General features: G+C 44.8%; 1 protein-coding gene across 5 annotated transcripts in view; it reads left to right on the forward strand.

Moving 5' to 3' along the window:
- Window positions 1-24,927, forward strand: part of ANKDD1B (ankyrin repeat and death domain containing 1B) — a 142,589-nt gene that overhangs the window by 98,179 nt on the left and 19,483 nt on the right. For 3 of the 5 annotated variants that reach the window (XM_073680089.1, XM_073680081.1, XM_073680058.1), the window contains one exon: window positions 9,421-9,552. In XM_073680089.1, the coding sequence (XP_073536190.1) occupies window positions 9,421-9,552 (132 nt within the window). Of the gene's footprint in view, window positions 1-9,420; window positions 9,553-10,762; window positions 10,783-21,358; window positions 21,574-24,927 lie in introns of those variants that run through there. The other 2 variants (XR_012320203.1, XM_073680072.1) reach the window with 2 other exon arrangements.

The raw sequence follows: 24,927 nt of genomic DNA on the forward strand, positions 1-24,927 counted from the left end.
ATAGGGTAACAGCCCACGTTTCCGAGCTTTCCGTGTATTCTCACCTGTATGGCCTGCGACGTGGGTTCCTTTCTGCTCCCAGCCTTGTACGGCTTTACTGGTCCCTTCGGTTGTGGCAGGGCCTCCAGGCTTCTTAGGCCAAGGAAAGTACAGTCCCTTGCGAACTGGTTCTCTGCTGGGGGATGTGGAATCCTTCCAGCCTCAGACACCAAAGTCTGGTAAAGCTAAGTCTTTCTCTGCCAAGACAGGCTCTCTTCGCCTCTTGTCTCTGGCTTGTGGCTCTCTCCTTCTGCCACACTTCCTCTTAGGTGCAATGCAACTTTCTGTCCCTGCTCCACTCTGGGACACGTCTCAGAGCTGAGACAGGCAATCCAGTTCTCCCTAACCCTGTCCCCAGTACCAGCTTTTATAGGGGCAGCCTGCTCCCCCTACTGGCCTGAGACAGGAGGCATTGCATGCTAATGTTCCCCTGACCAGAGAACCTCCCCCTTGCTCTCAGACACAGCTTTAATTACACTTGTGGCATCCAGGTAGGGTGACACAGAACCACAATCCACAAATACCTGAAATTCAATCAAATCTCCCTACAAAGTAGTACTCCCAGAAAGAAATACTCCTGCAGAGTGTAAACAAGCTATACGGGTGTAACTGACCTTTTTTTTTCTTTACTTAAACGACGCTCACAATACTTAATCAAATGGTCAGCTTTACCACAATAAAGACACAATCCCTCGGCGAACCTCCGGTCTCTTTCCTGAGAGCGGAGTGACATCGCCCCAACCTCCATTGGTTCTCCGCCATCTGAGCAGATTTTCTGGGGAACTGACATTACAGGAGTCTTTACCTCATTCAGCCTGCACCTCAGCCTCCTGTCCACACGAACAGCTAATTGCATGGCATCCTGCAGAGTCTCAGGTGCAGGGAATGCAATTAGCAGATCCTTAACCCTTTCACTCAGACCAGCAAGAAATAAACATTTCGGCGCAATAATTTTCAACATCACCTGACCCCTGATTCAAACGCCTGAGTTCGGCCTCCGCAGATGAGATTCGATCAGGATCGTCATATAATAGCCCCATAGCAGAAAAAAATTCTTCAACAGACCTTAAACACGGATCATTAGTTGGAGAGAAAAGGCCCACCCCTGTGGTTCATTGCGCAAAAGTGACATAATAAAACCAATGCGCTGTGATTCATTCCCAGAGGACCTTGGTCTCAAATGAAAATATAACAAACAAGCATTTTTAAAGGAAAAAAAATCTTGCTGTTTACCATAAAAAACATCAGGCAGTCCTACCTTGGGTTCGACAAAATGCACTCCAGAACAGCTACTTACGTGTTGCTGAAGCTCGGCCACCTCCAGAGACAATCCCAGCAGGCGTTGAGCCAAATCCTGGACGGACACCATACTGATCCCCGAATTTCTTTCCTTTTAGTTTTTTGGTCTGGACTTACTGTTATGATCTGCAACATGTACTAAGGAAAGATAGGGGAAAGTTGTCCCTACAGTAAGACTAAGCTGAATCCCTACGATGTAGCGGGCTGCCTGTTCCTAGCGAACAGACCCACCTTAGTCCTTGGCTAGTCTGAACGAAGATCTATAGCATTAAGGGAGGGGTCCCTAAAAGAACTAAGGACTGGGACAAAAATGGCACACCTCCTAAACAGAGAAGTTGTTGCAGAACACAAAAAGACAAACTGACAAAAGGTACTAGAGGTGCCAGAAGGACCAAGCGAACTGACAGAGAAAGGCACCGAAGCACCAGGCTAGAGAAACAGTCAAACACTGAAGTCCAGCACAGCCAGAAGTGCGGAGAGGGAATATAAAGGCAGATGGTCATGTGACCGCAAAACAGGAGGGTTCTAACAATAAGAAGCAGCAGGGCCGGCTCCAGGTTTTTGTGGGCCCTGGGCGAAAGAGTCTCAGTGGGCCCCTTTAACATACATCACAATTCATGATGCACAGATACCGCAGAGAAATATATATATATAAATGTATATATAGTACAATGCCGAAGATTTCACTCCTTACATTACATGAGTGATATCTATTGTAAATTCTACAATAGCTCAGAAACCGGCGAATCCTCGCAGCGCACAGTGCAGACCGGACAGTATAGTCTTCCATACAGTATTATGGGTCCCATATATTGCTCCATGCAGAATACTGGTCCCCATATAATGCTCCATACAGAATACTGGTCCCCTTATAACACTCCATACAGGATACTGGTCCCCATATAATGCTCCATACAGGATACTGGTCCCCATATAATGCTCCATACAGGATACTGGTCCCCATATAACGCTCCATACAGGATACTGGCTCCCATATAACGCTCCATAGAGGATACTGGCCCCCTTATAACGCTCCATACAGAATACTGGCCCCCACATAATGCCCCATGCAGGATGTCACCCCCCCTTATAATGCCCCATGCAGGATGTCACATCCCCCCCCATATAATACCCCATGCAGGATGTCACCTCCCCCCCATATAATGCCCTATGCAGGATGTCACCTCTCCCCCCATATAATGCCCCATACAGGATGTCACCTCTCCCCCCCATATAATGCCCCATGCAGGATGTCATCTCTCCTCCCCACATAATGCCCCATGCAGGATGTCACCCCCCATATAATGCCCCATGCAGGATGTCACCTCCCCCATATAATGCCCCATGCAGGATGTCACCTCTCCCCCCCATATAACGCCCCATTCAGGATGTCACCTCCCCCCCCATATAATGCCCCATGCAGGATGTCACCTCTCACCCCCCCATATAATGCCCCATGCAGGATGTCACCTCCCCCCCATATAATGCCCCATGCAGGATGTCAGGGCTGGCTCCAGGTTTTTGTGGGCCCTGGGCAAAAAAGTCTCAGTGGGCCCCTTTAACACATACCACGATTCATGATGCACAGATACCGCAGAGAAATATATATATAGTACAATGCCAAAGATTTCACTTCTTACATTACATGAACGATATCTATTGTAAATTCCACAATAGCTCAGAAACCGGCGAATCCTCGCAGCGCACTGTGCAGACTGGACAATATAGTCCTCCATACAGTATTATGGGCCCTATATATTGCTCCATGTAGAATACTGGTCCCCATATAACGCTCCATACAGGATATTGGTCCCCATATAATGCTCCATACAGGATACTGGTCCCCATATAACGCTCTATACAGGATACTGGTCCCCATATAACGCTCCATACAGGATACTGGTCCCCATATAACGCTCCATACAGGATACTGGTCCCCATATAGCGCTCCATACAGGATACTGGCCCCCATAGAATGCTCCATAGAGGATACTGGCCCCCTTATAACGCTCCATACAGAATACTGGCCCCCACATAATGCCCCATGCAGGATGTCACCACCAATATAATGCCCCATGCAGGATGTCACCTCCCCCCCCACATAATGCCCCATGCAGGATGTTACCTCTGCCCCCCGTATAATGCCCCATGCAGGATGTCACCTCTCCCCCCATATAATGTCCCATGCAGGATGTCACCTCTCCCCCCCATATAATGCCCCATGCAGGATGTCACCTCTCCCTCCCCCCCATATAATGCCCCATGCACGATGTCACCTCTCCCCCCCATATAATGCCCCATGCAGGATGTCACTCCCCCCCACCATATAATGCCCCATGCAGGATGTCACTTGTTCCACCATATGATGCCCCATGCAGGATGTCACTTGCCCACCCCACCATATAATGCCCCATGCAGGATGTCACCTCTCCCCCCCATATAATGCCCCATGCAGGATGTCACCCCCTCCCATATAATGCCCCATGCAGGATGTCACTTGTTCCCCCCTCATATAAGGCCCATGCAGGATGTCACTTGTTCCACCCCCACCATATAGTGCCCCATGCCTCCATACATATAAAAAAAACAAAAACAAATACTTACCTCACTTCTCACCTGCTGCCGCTGCTTCGGACTCCTCACCCACGCCGGCGTCTTCCCGCTCTGCGCTGCCTGTGACTTCTCAGGAGAGACCGCGGTGTAAAGACGTCACAGTGCAGCATCAGCGGAAGAGGCCGGAGCTTCTTCGGAGGCACGGGGAGAGGTAAGTATTGTGCCGGCTGCCGGGGCCCTGAGCAAGCGGGGGGAGCGGGCACTGATACCGGCACCGCACCGCTCACGGGTCCCATAGCACGCCGGGGTGCCTGATGGTGAGTGGGCCCCCCCGCCTACTCAGGGCCCCGGCACTTGCCCGGGTGCGTCGGATGCTGATGCCGGCCCTGGGAAGCAATGCAAAACAGATGACACACTGAAGAGATACCAAAACATGAGGAGTTTATATTGATTTTCCATATAGATGAAACATGTGGAAGTCTTAGCTGCACACCTCCAGACTCCCTGTCAGGTATTAGGTGACAAGGTTTCCCCCAGAAATCTCTCCCACTTAATCATATATGGGTGATTCAGGTGATCTTCTACATATGGGTTAAGTAATCGATAGATATCAGATATAAGTCCTTTAGTGGAGACGCCCGCTCTACATAACTTTTTGAAATATGTAGGTTGGGAGACCGTAAGGGAGGAGAAGAGGGAATGCATATAGTGTCTAATTTGCAAATATCGGTAATAGGAGTTTACTGGAATGTTATAGTGAGATTGTAGAGTCTCAAAAGTCACTGCTTGGACAAACCCCTTCTTGATCTAAATGTTTAGCCCTGATAAAATAAGAAAAAGCTTATACTCACCTCCTGTGCTGGCGCTGTTCCAGCGGTGTCAGCACTCGCTCTATCCGGGGCTCCCGTGCTGTTGTTGTGACACTTGACTCCGGAGCCCAATCAACGCTGGCGTCACTGTCCCCGTCTTCGGATAAATCGAACATGAAGAGAAAGTCCGGGCTGCAGCTGATGTTAGAAGTCCTCTTCACGTTCAAATCGACAGGAGGCGGTGACAGTGACGCCAGCGCTGATTGGGCACCGGCGTCACAACAACAGCATGGAAGCCCTGGAGTGAGCGAGCGCTGACACCTCTGGAATGACGCCAGCACAGGAGGTGAGTATAAGTTTTTTTATTTTATTGGGGCCAAGCGTGGGGGATGAGAAGGAGTTGTCCTAGTAGTGGACAACATCTTTAATAAGAGCATAGAATTTAAGTCGACTATATCGGCAAAACAAAAAAGTTGCTTGTTAAACCACAGTCTAATGAAGTTGTTTTTCAAACCAACAGGTATTGCAGGGTTAAATAGAATAGAGTAGAGATGAGCAAAGCTGAACTTTAAAGATTGGGGTTCATTGTCCGGTGCTGAATTCCGACCACGAACTTCTTCCGGAAGTCCGTTTTAGGAGAGAGTGAACTCTATGGGGTTGCTCTGCTTCATTTGGCAGCCCCCTAGCCCTTACATCGATCATTTTACAGCACCAAAGTTCATTGACTTCTATGTGGTTCAGGTTCAAGTTTGGGTAGAGTTCTGGTACCCGATCCAAACTTTGAAATCAAGTTCGGTCAGACACAACAAACTAGAACATCCACGGGTCCGCTCATCCCTAGAAAAGAGGTCATGGGGGAGTGTTCAGACATTAGTGGAGACTAATTCGAACTTGTATCCCATTTCATATTAGTAAAATTTATTGGGCCCAGCATAGGGGAATCAACTTATTTGATGCGGTAGCCCAAAGGCATGAATTCGGGTGAATTGGGGCCAACTAGAGTTTCTCAATTTCCATCCATCTAGAGAATTCTCTGAGGGTGGACCAAGCTGGTATATGACAGAGATGAGTACAGTGAATGAGATTTTAACAAATATCTTTCACATGCTCCTGAAACAATCATCAGCAAAAAATCATCTGAATGAGAGTTGGAAAGAGAAGGACTGAATTGTTAGAACACTGGAACATTTTGTTTTTAGGGAAGATAAGCCAGTTGCTGAAGTGTCGCGCAGCAGCTTTCTCTCTTTCCACTAAAAATACATAAGTGCTCATCCCAGTCAAGAACTTACATGTGGGGGGGATTGGGAGAGATGACGGTCTGCTGAATGAACGTTTGGCGGATATTTATCTACTATGTATGGATTTAACCTAACATTAAAAAAGAATGGCAGCCCTGGAGATTATGCAGAAAACCTCGTCTTTATTTTTTGTCATTCACCCAAGTTTCAGTGTTAACTGAGGCTTTCATCAAAGCTTTATGTTGATAAATGGGCCAATTTAAGCTGAAATAGTGAATACAGAGGAGGATTTTCATACATGCATACACATGACATAAGCATTGGAATACATGAGTTGTGTCAAAGCTTTCCATAGCACCAACGCACCAATATGACGCGCCCCCTGGGCCATGTTCAAGGGATACCCGGAGCCGGATCTGGATAGGGGTAGTAGTCCTGGTGGCGGTGACCCGGTCCGTGCCCAGGGTGTCAGACTAAGTGGCGGTATATTAGCAGTAGATGTAGGACGACTACGCCACCCGTTGAATGCAGCTATGGAGCTGCCGCTGCAGGGCAGACCGCTGAGGCCGGTGGAAGGATGGTGCAGCGTGGATGGTATAACCCCCAACGGGAGGGGTATGGCCTCAGGGCAGCCGACGTGGATGATGGGGGTAGCAGGAACCACTCAGAGACGATGCGGTGTAGTTCAGGGTCTTTACTGGTGACAAAGATAGACCCTCCCGGAGTACTGGCTAGCGGTCGGGGCCTGGTCAGTCCTTGAGCAGATTGGATCCCCCTTGGCCAGGCGGAGTTGTAGGCCTCCCCAACTAACTGTACTCTTCTGGCTACCTTGCTAGAGGCGGGTAAAAGTAGCCCACGTCCCTGAGTGTACCGTGTGGTGCTCACCCGTATGGCCGGTGACTCGGGGCCTTCTAGTGGCTTCCGCTCCACGACGGCGGTGCTGGTCCCACGCGTGTGACCGTGCCTTCGGGTTTCTTGGCCAGAGGACCTGAAATCCCCTGCCGGTCGGTTTCTGCTGCTGGGTCAAGATTTAATCCCCACAGCCTCGGACTCCGGGTCCGGTGGTAACTCTTCAATCAGGGCGAGCTCTTCAGCTGCCAGCCCCTGATTCTTTTTAGCACTGCTCCCACTGAGCTCCTGATCTTTATTTCCTAAGCTGCTCCTCTTCTCTCTACTCTTCTTCTCTCTAACCCTGCCTCAGCCCCAGTTTTATATAGGGGAAGTTCTTCCTCTCCCAGGACTGGGCAGGAGGTGTGGCATGCATAGGATTCCTGACCAAGAGACCTCCCACCTGCTCTCAGACATAACATTGCTATTACTGTGGAGACCAGACCCCTGGGGTGCCACAAATACGTGGTTGGCTAATGTCCTATGAAATGTTATTTTTTCTTACTTTTTTAAGTAATTTCGTCATTTTTGCTTTATCTAATGGGCTTAGCGGCCTGATGGGTAACTTGCCCTTGAATTTGGTATGAGAGGCACCATTGGTATCTATAGAATTTCCAGGTATAGGTTTTTACCCAGTTAAAATAATAAAGTCACCCTCCCCAGGTCCAGCACTGCCTCTCAGCTGCTACTCGAGTTAATTGTTTACAAGCTGAAGCAGTATCGTCACTAGTTCAGCAGACGTGACTAGAGATGAGCGAACCCGAACTGTAAAGTTTGGGGTTCGTACCGGACGATGCTGAACTCCGAACACGGACTTGTCTAGGAAGTCCGTTCTACAGTTCAAGAGGAGACAGAGACAGAAGGAAAGAGATAGAGATTTTTTTCCAACTCCAAAGTTCGGGTCCCCATTGATTTCGATCGAACTGGACCTTCAACAGGTCCGTTCATCCCTAGACGTGACCACTACAGCTAATCACTGGGCTCAGTGACTCTGTCAATATAGACGTTACAAGCTGCGGAGTGTAGTGATAACGTTACTAGTAAGCAGACGTGGCCACTACAGCTATCACTAGGCTCACTGACTGTCAGTATAAATGACATAAGCTGCTGTGTCTAGTAATTGCCTGCAGCGGTCTTGTGTGCTTGTACACATGACATCACCACTGCAGGATGTCAACAAATATCGGAACAGTGGCAGAGAGGCAGTGCTAGACCCAAGGGAGGGTGAGTTTATTATTTATACCTAGCAGAAGCCTATGGGAACGATATGTTTATACCCAGAAAAGCCCTTTAATTGTTGATTTGGTTGATAAATACTGAGGTGACCTGATATCACTTTGTGTGAATAGTATCCAATTTACTAAAAAAAAGGGGCAAAAGTGTAGTTTTCAACTTTCCCTATCTATTGTGCTGTACAATATTTGGTGTGGTTTTGATGCAGTAGCACAATTGTAGCTTTCCATACAAGCTACACTTCATGTGAACCAATCCTCAAAACATCAACCACAAAATGACAACTTTTCTTTAGTGTTATAATTACAATTTGGTTTTTACACCATAAATGCCTGGGAAGCACCAACTATACGACCGACACTAGTCGCTGTCACAGCACATTTCCAATATCCTCTGAGATTAGTAGTACGTCCACTAGGAAGTCATCCTGTTATGATTTGTTCCAAATACCAACATTTTTTTATGGTTAGATTCAAAGGCAGGAAGGGATAGATTATTGTGTAATTGGATATTACCAATCTTTCTCCTTTTCAACCATCTCAGAGCTAAAGACCTGGTTAGGCATCATAGCTTCCATTTACATCACCCCTGCCCAATGGACCCATAATCTTGTAATAAAATATATTGGGCCCGATTGCATGTATGCCTGTTTTTTGTTTTTCGTATCTTTTTATATTTTATGTGTTCGCCTGGTCTTTCTTTTGTTGGCCCTTGGGTCAGAGTTTGAGGTTTCCAGATATCTTCACCTCATCATCTTTTCAAATAGTTGCAAAATTTGTTGTAAAGGTACTCCACTTCATCCCTTGGAGTGGTTTTAAGTGCATATTATATTTTCATGAAATCTTTTTGCACAAAAAAGGATAAGGACAAAAATAAAGACCAGTTTTGACTTTGCCCAATATTTGTGAAACCGCGTGCACCATTGTGATGAATTTGGCACAAAAAAATGGCATTGAATACTACAAGATGAGAAAGAAAAGTTACTTCCAAAAAATGCAAATGATGCATTGGTAAAAATAAATAATAATAATTGGAGCCATTGTTTTGATGGGGATGCAATCTGAGTAACTGGTTATTACAGACGTGCTCCCTGATGGACTCCTATAGAAGACTAGCTGCTGGGCTGTGTATTCTTAGTATTCAGTTTTTGTAAAATTACATTTTATATCAGGACTAGCTTTCAGCTGGTTGAAGTCAATCCATGACATTGTCCATCTTGGCTTATACCAAACACAATCCTTTCTCTAGGAGAGTGCTCTAAAGTTGCATTCTTTTTACCTTGATTCGCCGCGATTTTACATTGTGGTTAATTTTCATAAATTTATAGTGTTAAAAAAATTGCAATTTTCTTCTATTAACAGATAAATTCAGCTACAAGGAACATGGCCACCGGATGTTACTCATATGGCTACATGGTGCCTTACTGAAAAAAGAAAATCCAATTAAATCTTTATACGAGGATCTGGTGGAGTTGGGGCACCCACAGCTTGCTGGTAATTCACACTTTTTTCCACTATTAACATAAAACTTCCACTTTTGAATAATCCATCTCAGTGCAGTTAATTGCTCCAGAACATTTTGGCGCTATGCAATTTTAAGAATCTAGAAAACAAGTGATATTTAAAGGAGTTATGCTTGGCTAACAACACAGTGTCTCTTTCCATGAACTCCCCAAGTCAATTAAAAGTAAATTTTAAAGGAAATCTGTCAACAAAATTTCATCCCCCAAACTATTTACAGTGAGTAAAATAAGTATTGAACACGTCATCAATTTTCTAAGTACCGTATTTTTCGGACTATAAGACGCACCGGACCATAAGACTCACCTAGGTTTTAGAGGAGGAAAATAGAAAAAAAATGTAAGCAAAAAATGTGGTCATGATGCCCTGTTAAGTGGGAGGAGGTCAGCTGCTGACACTGTTATAGGGGTAATGTCCCCCAATTCTGTTCATATCCCCCATCCTGGTATATGGCCCCTTCCTTCCTGTTATACGTGGCCCTCATCCCCATCCTGATATGCATGGCACCCCTCATCCCCATCCTGGTATGCATGGCATCCCCATCCTGGTATGTATGGCCCCCCTCATCCCCATCCTGGTATGTATGGCACTCTTCTCTCCTCATCCTGGTATGTATTGCGCGCTTCATCCTGGTATGTATGCCCCCCCTCATCCCTCTTCCTCGTATGTATAGCACCCTTCATCCCTCATCCTGGTATGTATGGCACCCTTCATCCCTCATCCTGGTATGTATGGCCCCCCCTCATCCCTCTTCCTGGTATGTATGGCACCCCTCATCCTGTTATGTATGGCACCAGTCATCCCTCTTCTTGGTATGTATGGCACCCCTCATCCTTCTTCCTGGTATGTATAGCACCCTTCATCCCTCATCCTGGTATGTAATGCACCCTTCATCACTTATTCTGGTATGTATGGCGCCCTTCATCCCTCTTCCTGGTATGTATGGTCCACCCATCCCTCTTCCTGGTATTCTTGGCACCCTTCATCCTGGTGAGTGAATGGTCACTGCTCCCCACGTACAGTCCCGGCGTTGAGAGCAGTGACTATTCTGGCACAGCATCTCACAGGTTGAGGGCGCATGGCAGTAATGATATGGTAGTGATATCCCTGTTGGCAGCAGAGTAGGATGCAGTGCTGGAGGAGAAAGGAGAGGAGTATAATTGTTTTTTTTTTTTGTGTGCAGCGTGATGGGGATCGGGGGTGTCAAGCATACCAGGATGGAGGGGTGCCAAGCATACCAGGAAGAGGGATGAGGGGGGCTATACATACCAGGAAGAGGGGTGCCATACTTACCAGGAGCCGCGCTGCAGGTAAATAATAGGCGTGGGGAGCAGTGAATATTCATTTTCTTTAGTAGGGGGCACAGTGTAGCCTGCAGCAGGCGGCTCCTGCCTCCTGTGCCCCTCTCCTCCTCCACTTCCGCTCCCCCTGCACTCCCCACCACTCACAGCCACAATATATATATATATATGTCTGACTATATGACGCACCACCCACTTTCCTCCAAACTTTTGTAGGAAAAAAGTGCGTCTTATAGTCCGAAAAATATGGTAAATATATTTCTAAAGATGCAATTATTATGAAATTCTCACCAGAAATTCTCACCAGATGTCGGTAACAACCCATCCAATCCACAGTCAAAGAATTCAAACCATAGATGTCTATAAATTAAGTAATGTGTAAAAATGAGAAATGACACATGTATTGATCACATGAAGAAAGAGAGGTACAAAAAGCCATGGAAAGTCATGACACCGGCTGAAATCTATCAATAATTAGAAAGCAATCCTGCCGCTTAGTGAAAAATAGTATCAGCTGGTCCAACTGATGGAATATAAACAGATGTCTCATTACCAAGGTGTCACACAAGAAAAATCTCATGATGGGTAAAACCAGTGAGCTGTCTCAAGACCTTCGCAATCTTATTATTGCAAAACATACTGATGGCATTGGTTACAGAAGAATTTCTAAACTACTTAAGGTTCCAGTGAGCAATGTTAGGGCCATAATCCAGAAGTGGAAAGAACTTAATTTCACCATAAACCGGCCACGATCAGGTGCTCCCCGCAAGATTTCAGGAGTAAAAAGAATTATCAGAGTTGTCCAAGAGACAAGGGCCACCTGTGGAGAGCTACAGAAAGACCTGGAATCAACAGGTACAATTGTTTCAAAAAAAAAACTATAAGTAATGCACTCAATATCCATGGCCTGTATGCACGCTCACCACGCAAGACTCCATTGCTGAACAAAAATCATGTTCAAGTTTGCTCAACAACATTTAAACAAGCCTGTGAAATACTGGGAGAACATAGTGTGGTCAGATGAGACTAAAATTGAACTCTTTGGATGCCATAATACACACCATGTTTATGAACAGTGCACTTTGGATGGGAACATCATGGTGTGGGGCTGTTTTTCAGCATACGGCACTGCCAAACTTCAAATAATTGAAGGAAGGATGAATGAACAAATATACATAGACATTCTTGATAAAAATCTGCAGCCGTCTACCAGGATGATGAAGATGAAACGAGGATGGACATTTCAGCAAGACAATGATCCCCAAACACACAGCCAAGGGAACTCTCAATTGGTTTCAGAGAAAGAAAATAAAACTGCTAGAATGGCCCAGCCAATCACCTGACCTGAATCCAACAGAAAATTAATGGAAGGAACTAAATCTCAGAATTCATAGGAGCCCAAGGAAGCTTCATGATTTGAAGAGCGTTTGTGTGTAAGAATGGGCCAAAATCACACCTGAGCAATGCATGCGACTAGTTTCTCCATACAGGAGGTGTCTTGAAGCTGTCATCTCCAGCAAAGGCTTTTGTACGAAGTATTAAATACATTTCATTAAGAGTGTCTAATACTTTTTTCCTGTGTCATTTCTCATTATTACACATAACTTAAAAGGAATCTGTCACCCACAAGGGCAATATCAGAACACTGCTATGGGCATACAGGGTATAGAAAAGTAAATCTATACATACCTGTTGTTATGTTCTGCTACCAGAGCTAAGGAAAGAGAGGAGATCTGTCCCTACGATAGAACTCAGCTTAATCCCTACGATGTAACAGGGAACCTGATCCTGCGATCAGACCTGCTAAAGTCCTAAGCTAGTCTGTACGGAGACCTATAGATATGGGGTAGGAATCCCTACAAGTACTAAGGACTGGGAGGAAAATGGGACACCTCCTAACAGAAATAGTAGCAGACAGACGAACAAACAAAATATATAGAACATAGAGGTCCGTAGACCACGCAAACTAACAGAGTAGTTACAGAGCACAGGCTAGCTAGAAAGTAGTTATACAATGAAGTCCAGCAAAGCCAGAAGGGCGGAGCAGGATTAAATAGGCCAACAAGGTCATGTGACCAGCAAAGGAAAAAACCTAAGAGCAAGGTTCTAACAGTACCCCCCCTTCTAAGAGGATCCTCCGGATCCCCTAGGACCAGGCTTATCAGGAAATCTCCTGTGAAACGCTCTGATAAGTCTGGACGCGGAAACATCATCCGACCTCACCCAAGAGTTATCCTCGGGTCCGAAACCTTTCCAGGCCACAAGATACTGCAAACTACCTCTATACCGTCTAGAGTTAAGGATGCGAGAAATTTCATATTCCCCGTCCTCCACCACCGGAGGAACAGAGGCAGAGGCGTCACAATCCGATACAACAGCTTTTTTCAAAAGAGAGACATGAAATACCGGATTAATTCTCCAGGAGGTAGGAACCTCCAACCTAACAGCAGATTGGTTGACAACCTGAAGCACCTTAAAGGGCCCTACAAACTTGGGACCCAATTTCTTAGAAGGAATCCTCAACCGCAGATTCCTCGAGGACAACCAAACCATGTCACCAACAGCGAACAAAACCTCCTGTCATTTCCTATCAAAGTAGTCTTTAGATTTTCTGTTGGCCTCCTGAAGATTACCACGCACATCCGTCCAAACTCTCTCCAAATCACCGGAAAAATTCTCCTCCTCAGGCACGGCAGATCCCAACTTGGAGAACGACCCAAACGACGGATGTCTCCCAGAACAACAAAAAAAAGGCGAACAACCAGCAGAAGAAGATGTATGATTGTTCAGAGCAAATTCAGCAAGTGGCAGAAACTCAGACCACCCCTCTTGATTGTCTGCCACAAAACAACGCAAGAACTGCTCAACATCCTGGTTTTTCCTTTCTGTCTGGCCATTAGATTCAGGATGATATCCGGACGAGAACGACAAATGAACTCCCAACCTGTCACAAAAGGCACGCCAAAAACGAGCCACGAACTGAGGACCCCTATCAGAAACAATGTCAGTAGGAACGCCATGAAGTCTGACAATTTCCTTGACAAAGGCCTTAGCGAGAGTTTTAGCGCAGGGCAGTTTGATGAAGGGAACCAAGTGACACATCTTGCTAAAACGGTCCACGACCACCCAGATGACAGTAAAACCCTCAGAGGGGGGAAGGTCAGTTATAAAGTCCATAGCCAAATGTGTCCAAGGAGCACTGGGAACCTCCAAAGGACAAAGCAACCCCGCAGCAGGAGTATGTGAGGACTTAGATCTAGCACATATAGTACATTGACGCACCCACTTAATGACTTTCTTCTGCCATCCAGGCCACCAAAAACTGCGACCCACCAGTCTCTTGGTCTCAGAGATTCCGGGATGACCTGCCAACCGAGATTCGTGACACTCAACAAACAAATCTCTCCTAAAGGTCCCAGGCACAAACAACCTCCCATGAGGAATGTTAGATGGGGCATTCTCCTGTGCTTTAAGAATCTCATCTTCCAAAACGGAGTCCAAAGCAGCTATCATAACACCTTCTTGTAAAATGTTCTCCTCTTTCTCAGCACCGACTATGGGAGAAAAACTGCGAGACAAGGCATCCGCCTTAACATTCTTAGTACCAGGGATATAAGTAACGGAGAAATTAAACCGCGAGAAAAACAGTGCCCACCTAGCCTGACGGGCATTCAGGCGCTTGGCAGCATCAAGATATATCAGATTTTTATGATCCGTAAGAACCTGAACGGGAAATTCCGCACCTTCCAAGAAGTGGCGCCAGTGTTCAAATGCGAGTTTAATAGCCAATAATTCCCGATTACCAATATCGTAATTCAGTTCAGTCTCCGAAAATTTTTTTGAAAAAAAGGCACAGGGATGTAATCCATCCCCGTTATCCTGAGACAATACTGCGCCAACCCCCACAGAGGAAGCATCAACCTCAACCAAAAACGGCTTAGTCACATCAGGCTGCATAAGGATGGGAGCAGAGGTGAACCTCTCCTTGAGATACACAAAAGCTTCAATGGCCTCAGAAGACCACTGAACCGCATCAGCACCTTTCCTGGTGAGATCGGTCAGAGGTTTGACAATACTAGAAAAATTTTTTATGAATTTTCTGTAATAATTGGCGAAACCTAAAAACCTCTGTATCGATTTCAAACCAATAGGCCTAGGCCATTCCTGTACAGCTTGAACTTTAACCGGGTCCATCTCAAAACCTTCGCTGGAGATAATGTAACCCAAAAAACTAATTCTCTGTACAGCGAACTCACATTTCTCCAGCTTAGCAAAAAGCGAATTGTCCATTAATAACTGTAATACCTCACGTACGCTCCGCCAATGAGACTCCAGATCCGGCGAATAAATCAAAATGTCATCCAAATACACAACCACATTTTTGCCGATCAAAGGTCTAAGGATGTCATTAATAAGATTCTGAAAAAATGCAGGAGCATTAGTAAGACCAAAAGGCATAACCAGATTCTCAAAATGACCCACAGGAGTGTTAAAAGCAGTCTTCCATTCGTCACCCTCCTTCATGCGCAACAGATTGTATGCCCCCTTAAGGTCAATTTTAGAGAACCACTTGGCCCCCACTAACTGGTTAAACAGATCAGGAATCAATGGCAGTGGGTAAGGATTGCGTACAGTAATTTTGTTAATCTCACGAAAATCCAGACAAGGACGTAAACCGCCGTCCTTTTTTTTTACAAAAAAAAATCCAACCGCCACAGGAGACTTAGAGGGCCTAATGTGACCGGCGGCCAAACTTGTCTGTATGTATTCCTCCAAAGCCTTCCTCTCAGGAATAGTAAGGTTAAATAAATGACTTTTAGGAAGAGTCGCTCCAGGGACAAATTCAATAGAACAATCATAGTCTCTATGGGGAGGCAAAACCTGCGATTCCTTCTCAGAAAAAACTCTCCAAAAATCCTGAATAGGAACAGGCAATTCTCCCCTATCCAAAGCTGCAATACGCCCGTTACAACACTTGTCATAACATTTATGGCTCCAGGATTTAATTTCACTGGTAGACCAATCCAGTACAGGATTGTGAAATTTTAACCAGGGCAATCCCAATATTACTGGAGAAGGCAAGTTATTCAAAACTACCAAATCCAATTTCTCATGGTGAACACCATTAATAGTGAGAGGAAATTCACAGACCTTGAGAGTAATATTCTTCAAAGGGGAACCATCCACAGAAACCACAGCAATGGGGGATGATAAAGGTTCGGGTTTTAAATTGAGTCTTTCCAAGAATCCCCCATCAATTACATTCAGAGTAGACCCACAATCAACAAACACCCGAAATTCCATTAATTTTTCCTGAGCAATCGTGGAAGCAGCTAAAAATACACCCTTGGAATTTAAACAGGCAATACGGGCATGACTGACCATTTTTTTTTCTTTCTTCATACGAAGCTCACAGCCTTTAATCAAATGACCAGATTTTCCGCAATAGAAACACAAGCCTTCAGAAAATCTACGGTCTTTTTCTTGAGAGCGAGGTGCCACCGATCCAATCTCCATCGGTTCACCACTGTTAGTACACACATTCTTATAACCAGAAACTGACATAGCAGAGGATTTGCTCTCATTAACCCTTGCACGCAGTCTCCTATCCACCCGTATAGCTAATTGCATAGCCTGTTGCAAATCTTCAGGTGTAGGATAAGCAATTAGCAGGTCTTTAACCCTTTCATTGAGCCCAGCAAGAAATAGACTTTTCAGAGCAGAATTGTTCCACCCTGTTTGAGTAGACCAACGACGGAAATGAGTACAATATTTTTCCACATTACCTGATCCCTGTTTCAAATGTCTCAACTCAGTCTCGGCTGATGAGACACGGTCAGGATCATCATATAATAGTCCCAAAGCAGAAAAAAAACTATCCACTGATCTGAAGCATATATCACTAGGTTGCAAAGAAAAGGCCCACTCCTGAGGCTCTTTGCGCAAAAGTGACATTATGAACCCTATGCGCTGGGATTCATCCCCAGAGGACTTGGGTCTCAAACGAAAATACAATAAGCAAGCATTTTTAAATGAAAAAAATTCTCGGTGTTCACCAAAAAATAAATCCGGCAAACATACCTTAGGCTCCAAGAAATGTGCTCCAGGACAGTTACTCACGTGCTGATGGAGCTCGGCCACCTCCAGAGAGAGTCCCTGCAGGCGATGAGCCAAATCCTGAACCGACACCATGATGGAACAGAAAAATCTTTCCTTAGAGAATTTGCAGGCTGGACTTACTGTTATGTTCTGCTACCAGAGCTAAGGAAAGAGAGGAGATCTGTCCCTACGATAGAACTCAGCTTTATCCCTACGATGTAACAGGGGACCTGATCCTGCGATCAGACCTGCTAAAGTCCTAAGCTAGTCTGTACGGAGACCTATAGATATGGGGAAGGAATCCCTACAAGTACTAAGGACTGGGAGGAAAATGGGACACCTCCTAACAGAAATAGTAGCAGACAGACGAACAAACAAAATATATAGAACATAGAGGTCCGTAGACCAAGCAAACTAACAGAGTAGATACAGAGCACAGGCTAGCTAGAAAGTAGTTATACAATGAAGTCCAGCAAAGCCAGAAGGGCGGAGCAGGATTAAATAGGCCAACAAGGTCATGTGACCAGCAAAGGAAAAAACCTAAGAGCAAGGTTCTAACACCTGTATGGCGCATAGTAGAGGTCTGATTGCAGTGAAATCTTCTTTAATAAAGTCCGTTTTGCAGAGGCTTGGCGTCCGGGGGACGCCAAGCAATCCCTTCCTATCTGCTTATTATACAGCTAAATCGCCGCATCTGCTGTAAATTAGCATATCCCCCCCCCTCCCCGGCACATCACAGGGCGCTGTGACAGGCCCTGCTCTGCCACCCCTCCCGCGCATGCGCAAAACCCGGCTCCCTTGGAGTGCGCTTTGTTTCCCTTCCGGCACAGTTTGGCTGCGTACTTGTGTGATGCTGGCGCAGCCTCGCATTACGCAAGCGCCGGGGAGTCACTGAGACTTCTGCTACAGTGACCCCCGGAGCATATCGGAAGGTCTAGTCCCCATTTCCGCTCTCCATCCCGAATATTTTCAGCCATAAAATATATACATGAAGGAACATACAGTACAGACCAAAAGTTTGGACACACCTTCTCATTTAAAGATTTTTCTGTATTTTCATGACTATGAAAATTGTGCATTCACACTAAAGGCATCAAAACAATGAATTAACACATGTAGAATTATATACTTAACAAAAAAGTGTGAAACAATTGAACATATATCTTATATTCTAGGTTCTTCAAAGTAGCCACCTTTTGCTTTGATGACTGCTTTGCACACTCTTGGCATTCTCTTGATGAGCTTCAAGAGGTAGTCACCGGAAATGGTTTTCACTTCACTCGTGTGCCTTGTCAGGTTTAATAAGTGGGATTTCTTGCCTTATAAATGGGGTTGGGACCATCAGTTGTGTTGTGCAGAAGTCAGGTGGATACACAGCTGATAGTCCTACTGAATAGACTGTTAGAATTTGTATTATGGCAAGAAAAAAGCAGCTAAGTAAAGAAAAACGAGTGGCCATCATTACTTTAAGAAATGAAGGTCAGTCAGTCCGAAAAATTGGGCAAACTTTGAAAGTATCCCCAAGTGCAGTTGCAAAAACCATCAAGTGCTACAATAAACTGGCTCACATGAGGACCGCCCCAGGAAAGGAAGACCAAGAGTCACCTCTGCTTCTGAGGATAAGTTTATTCGAGTCACCAGCCTCAGAAATCGCAGGTTAACAGCAGCTCAGATTAGAGACCAGGTCAATGCCACACAGAGTTCTAGCAGCAGACACATCTCTTCAACAACTGTTTTAAGGAGACTTTGTGCAGCAGGCCTTCATGGTAAAATAGCTGCTAGGAAACCACTGCTAAGGACAGGCAGCAAGCAGAAGAGACTTGTTTGGACTAAAGAACACAAGGAGTGGACATTAGACCAGTGGAAATCTGTGCTTTGGTCTGATGAGTCCAAATTTGAGATCTTTGGTTCCAACCACCGTGTCTTTGTGCGACTCAGAAAATGTGAAAGGATGGACACTACATGCCCGGTTCGCACTGTGAAGCATGGAGGAGGAGGTGTGATGATGTGGGGGTGCTTTGCTGGCGACACTGTTGGGGATTTATTCAAAATTGAAGGCATACTGAACCAGCATGGCTACCACATCATCTTGCAGCGGCATGCTATTCCATCCGGTTTGCGTTTAGTTGGACCATCATTTATTTTTCAACAGGACAATGACCCCAAACACACCTCCAGGCTGTGTAAGGGCTATTTGACCAAGGAGGAGAGTGATGGGGTGCTACGCCAGATGTCCTGGCCTCCACAGTCACCAGACCTGAACCCAATCGAGATGGTTTGGGGTGAGCTGGACCGCAGAGTGAAGGCAAAAGGGGCAACAAGTGCTAAGCATCTCTGGGAACTCCTTCAAGATTGTTGGAAGACCATTTCCAGTGACTTCCTCTTGAAGCTCATCAAGAGAATGCCAAGAGTGTGCAAAGCAGTCATCAAAGCAAAAGGTGGCTACTTTGAAGAACCTAGAATATAAGACATATTTTCAGTTGTTTAACACTTTTTTGTTAAGTATATAATTCCACAGATGTTAATTCATAGTTTTGATGCCTTCAGTGTGAATGTACAATTTTCATAGTCATGAAAATACAGAAAAATCTTTAAATGAGAAGGTGTGTCCAAACTTTTGGTCTGTACTGTATCTGTGTGTGGGTATATACAGTACAGACCAAAAGTTTGGACACAGCTTCTCATTTAAAGATTTTTCTGTATTTTCATGACTATGAAAATTGTACATTCACACTGAAGGCATCAAAACACAGCTGATAGTCCTCCTGAATAGACTGTTAGAATTTGTATTATGGCAAGAAAAAAGCAGCTAACAGTCTATTCAGTAGGACTATCAGCTGTGTATCCACCTGACTTCTGCACAACACAACTGATGGTCCCAACCCCATTTATAAGGCAAGAAATCCAACTTATTAAACCTGACAGGGCACACCTGTGAAGTGAAAACCATTTCCGGTGACTACCTCTTGAAGCACATCAAGAGAATGCCAAGAGTGTGCAAAGCAGTCATCAAAGCAAAAGGTGGCTACTTTGAAGAACCTAGAATGTAAGACATATTTTCAGTTGTTTCACACTTTTTTGTTAAGTATATAATTCCACATGTGTTAATTCATAGTTTTGATGCCTTCAGTGTGAATGTACAATTTTCATAGTCATGAAAATACAGAAAAATCTTTAAATGAGAAGGTGTGTCCAAACTTTTGGTCTGTACTATATATATATATACAGATATACACACATATATGTGTGGGTGTATAATAAGTATAATTGAAACACGACACCACTTCTGCATTTTTTCCTCACTCCTGATTTTGGCTCACAAATACAGATGTAAAATACTGACCAAATACTGAACGTGTGAACATGGCCTAAGGGTTCTGAATGGGGGAACCTCTTCCAGTCTTAGAGTGAGTTTAAAGATGTTTTTGTTTAAGGGGTGTGTTTTTCTTACTTTTCATTTATTCAGTGGGAAAATTTAGAGCTTTTCTTCAGACATAAATGCCTCAAGAATTGGCTTTGAAAATTGGCTTACTGAAAAAGAAGTGGAAAAAACAGGATTATGTGCACTATAGATGAGTTTTCCTAATAAAATCCAGGATGCCGATACAGCCTTGAAAGTGCGATGCCGGGTGGGTGAAGGGCCAACGTCGGAGCTGGCACTGCCCCCCCTCTCCGACTCACAGGCCTCATAGCGACCGCTATTGGTGGTACGCCACTGATAAGTAAGGAATGCTGGCAAATTTCAGCTGTGAAGCCAGGAGAACAGTGAATGCTACTCTTAACTATCCTGTGTCACATCATCAATAAACACTAGTGACCCAGTGCCACTGGCAGCCATGCATGCCCAAGCCATCACACTGCCTCCGCCGTGTTTTACAGATGATGTGGTATGCTTTGGATCATGAGCTGTACCACACCTTCACCATACTTTTCTCTTTCCATCATTCTGGTAGAGGTTGATCTTGGTTTCATCTGTCCAAAGAATGTTCTTCCAGAACTGTGCTGTTTTTTTTAGATGTTTTTTTAGCAAAGTCCAGTCTAGCCTTTTTACTCTTGATGCTTATGAGTGGCTTGCACCGTGCAGTGAACCCTCTGTATTTACTGTCATGCAGTCTTCTCTTTATGGTAGATTTGGATATTGATACGCCTACCTCCTGGAGAGTGTTGTTCACTTGGTTGGCTGTTGTGAAGGGGTTTCTTTTCACCATGGAGATTGTTCTGCGATCATCCACCACTGTTGTCTTCTGTGGGCGCCCAGGTCTTTTTGCATTGATGAGTTCACCAGTGCTTTCTTTCTTTCTCAGGATGTACCAAACTGTAGATTTTGCAATTCCTAATACAGCAGCAATTTCTCGGATGGTTTTTTTCTGTTTTTGCAGCTTAAGGATGGCTTGTTTCACCTGCATGGAGAGCTCCTTTGACCGCATGTTTACTTCACAGCAAAACCTTCCAAATACAAGCACCGCACCTCAAATCAACTCCAGGCCTTTTATCTGCTTAATTGAGAATGACATAACGAAGGGATTGCCCACACCTGTCCATGAAATAGCCTTGGAGTCAATTGTCCAATTACTTTTGGTCCCTTTAAAAACAGGTTGGCACATGTTAAGGAGCTGAAACTCCTAAACCCTTCATCCAATTTTAATGTGGATACCTTCAAATGAAAGCTGAAAGTCTGAACTTCAACTGCATCTGAATTGTTTTGTTTAAAATTCATTGTGGTAGTGTCTAGAACCAAAATTAGAAAAATGTTGTCTCTGTCCAAATATATATGGACCTAACTGTATAATACAGACTAACCCAGGATCAGCACAAATTTAATAGAATGTGTTTAAAAAGCTAAATAACTTTTTATGCAGATTAATTTCATGTGTGAGGTGTTAACCGTGATCAAAAGGTAGCATACGCTTCACGTGTTATTCACATAACGCATGAGGATCCCTTTAATGAGCTATATGTATTTCCAAAACATAAAAAATTGTCATATAAAACAAGACTAGGAAAACTTGTAATAGGAAAGTGATAGACTAACAAAACAACATGAAAATATCAGCATGAGCCATCAGCGTAACAGATGAGGTAGCAGATACGTTGTAGATTTAGAAAAATATTTATTCCCGTTTCCTGTTAATTGTTCTTCTCAACATGAGCCAGGCATACAAAGAACATGACATTTTTTTACGGTTTCCTTTTTATTGCCTATTAGTCACTGCTTATTTGTTTGATGGCGTTCAGTCACAGTGCTTTATCTACGACAAGGGATTTTTAACACTTTTGATATGAAACTAATCCAGAGAATGATGAGGCCAGGTTCTGTGCTGCTGGAAAAAAGTTGTCAGACACGAAAGCTGCTAAGCGTGTTGACTCGGACATCCACCATGCAGACGTTTATAGCATATCCAATTTATAGGTCTTCAGATATTAAAGAGGTTTTCCACTACCTGGACAAGCCCTTTTTAAAGTAAGTAATCCCTCCTTGTTAAATAAAAAACAGATATACAGTATATACTCAACTCCTGCAATGTCGGTCCTGGGTCTCTAGGTGCTTGCGTGACATTGTAATATAATGTGAATCCTGAAGGCAATCAGTGTCCGCTATTGGGCTCCTGTGCTCTCACTTCCCAAGGGCAAATGTCTGACAAAGGGAAGAAGTGAGAGTGCAGCAGCCCAATAGCGGACACTGAGTGGCTGCAGGGCTCACATGGCATAACAATGTCAAGTGAGTCACGGGCGACTCAGCGCTGACATCACTGGAATGACGCAGATGCGGTAGGTGACATTCCTTTATTTATTTTATTCGGCAAGGGGGAATACTTCTTTATAAAAGGGACTGTCCACTTAGTTGATAACTGTTGTTTTAAAGGGGTTTCCCTCTTCAGACATCAGTTACCTATCACCACTGTGGTTCTAACATTTTGCCCTGGGGATAAAAAAAAAAAAAAAAAAGTCACTCATGGATGAAAGTAACATTATATACCACCCATTCCTTTTTTCCATGAAAGAAAATATTGAGGTTCTCTTGCTGATGAAGGCTATGCACTTTTCAGATGCTTAACTATATAATTACATAGTTATTCTTAATTTAAAACTAAAGATTGTCTATTATGACACCTTTATTAATGGAGTTAAGCAAATGTTATATCACATCTATGGCTTTGACCCCACCATTCTCGGGAACCTTTAATGATCCATCATCAAATTAGCATAGAAAGCCTTATGTTATGTTCACACACAGAACATACTAATGCTGAAAAATGTGGTAGCACTGCGCTCCCTATGTCTTTTAATTGCTTTTTACACCATCACCTGAAAGACAGCTTTATAATTAATAGTGTTGAGCCACCCCCGTAGTGTTCGAGTTCGGTTCGTCGAACAACCGTATGTTCGCCGAACTGTTCGTCGAATTGTTCGTCGAACACCTTCGAACACCGTTAAAACCAATGGCAGGCAAACAAAAACACATAGAAACACATAGAAAACACATAGAAAACACTTCAAAGGTGTCCAAAAGCTGACAAACTGCTCAGAAGACACAACTAACACATGGAAAAGTGACAAGTACATGTAGTCAAGCGAAAAGAAAAGAGGTGGAGGAATAAAAGGAGGGGGAGACACAGATATAGGCATGTCATGCCCTTCTAAAATCAAGAAAGGCTGGAGTAAAAATCTAAAATTAGCCAACACACAGACGTCGTGACAAGAAAATTAAAAAAAGAAATATCATTAGGTAGAATGGCGGTTCCATTCAGAACACTTTCCTTACAAGACGTAGTGGTATCCCCGTTGTGAGTTGTGCCAAAAACGGAACCCAATACATTCGGACTAATCCACCATTTGTCATATCCAAGGGGTAGGTCAGTAAACGACAACATCGACGCGGAACCAAGTACAGTAGTATATACTGTACATCCTTTGACAAGGCAATCAGGCGGATCAAGAAGTTGGAAGGGTCACCCTAATGGCCAAAACAGACATTGATGCGGCGTTCCGGTTACTTACTACCTGTGCCTCCGAATAGTGTCCACCTATTGGGCTGCTTCTGGGAAGGAGCATACTATATAGATCGCTGTTTGCCCATGGGGTGCTCCAGATCCAGCTCACTATTTGAAGCGCTTAGTTGCTTCCTCGAATGGGTTGTAATGGACGTTTCTAAGGGGGCACATATTATCCATTACCTCGACAACTTCTTATGCCTGGGCCCAAAAGATTTGCCACAGTGTGAATACACGCGGTAGTCCACCTGTGAGAAGGAGAGAGCTGGAGGGAGAGCGGACACCACAGAGCCGAGGGGTTAGATGGAGAACGGAAGAAGGAAAGAGGGCGAGGGAGGTAAGGGAGTACAGTGGAAGGCCGACCTGAGCTCCCCCACGTTCCTGCTGGGCGGGGAACAGCCCTGGGAAGAAAAGCCGCTTGCGCATCCCTTTGAGGTTACGGGCGCGAGCGGGCAGAGGGACTACGCTGGAGTGCGAAGCCGACACGGCCAGTCCGTTCCTGCCCGTGCGACCTCCATGTCGCTGGGTTTGTGCCAGAGCCGCAGTGGACCCTGATGGCCAGCCCCCCTCTCTCAATACTGGTGCCTGTCCGCTGGTGGGTCGAGCCCCCCCGCGGTGGGGGGGAGGGGTAACATCTGCAGAAGAAAGACCATCTTCCAGCTAAACTAAGATGTCTACTTCTTTTCGTGGACAATGTGATACGATCCCTTTCTTACAGACACGCCCATCGCTACAAATTCCAGATGAGGCATAAAAACAGCAGGTGCTTCAACGGATATCAAGTGCTCCTTCAAGTGGGCTCTCCTCCACCTCAACTTCAACATCACAAATACTCCAGTCCTCAGAGGTGTCAGCCCAATCACACTTGCTTCCTCACAGCTCCCAAGTCTCCAGCTGCCCGTCTGAGTATGGGGTAACATAGATGGTTGAGTCTGCACAGCTGTTTACTCATACTA

This window comes from Phyllobates terribilis, unplaced genomic scaffold, assembly GCF_046119375.1.
Source record: "Phyllobates terribilis strain yellow unplaced genomic scaffold, ASM4611937v1 Scaffold_1__5_contigs__length_1240528914, whole genome shotgun sequence".
Taxonomy (NCBI): domain Eukaryota; kingdom Metazoa; phylum Chordata; class Amphibia; order Anura; family Dendrobatidae; genus Phyllobates; species Phyllobates terribilis.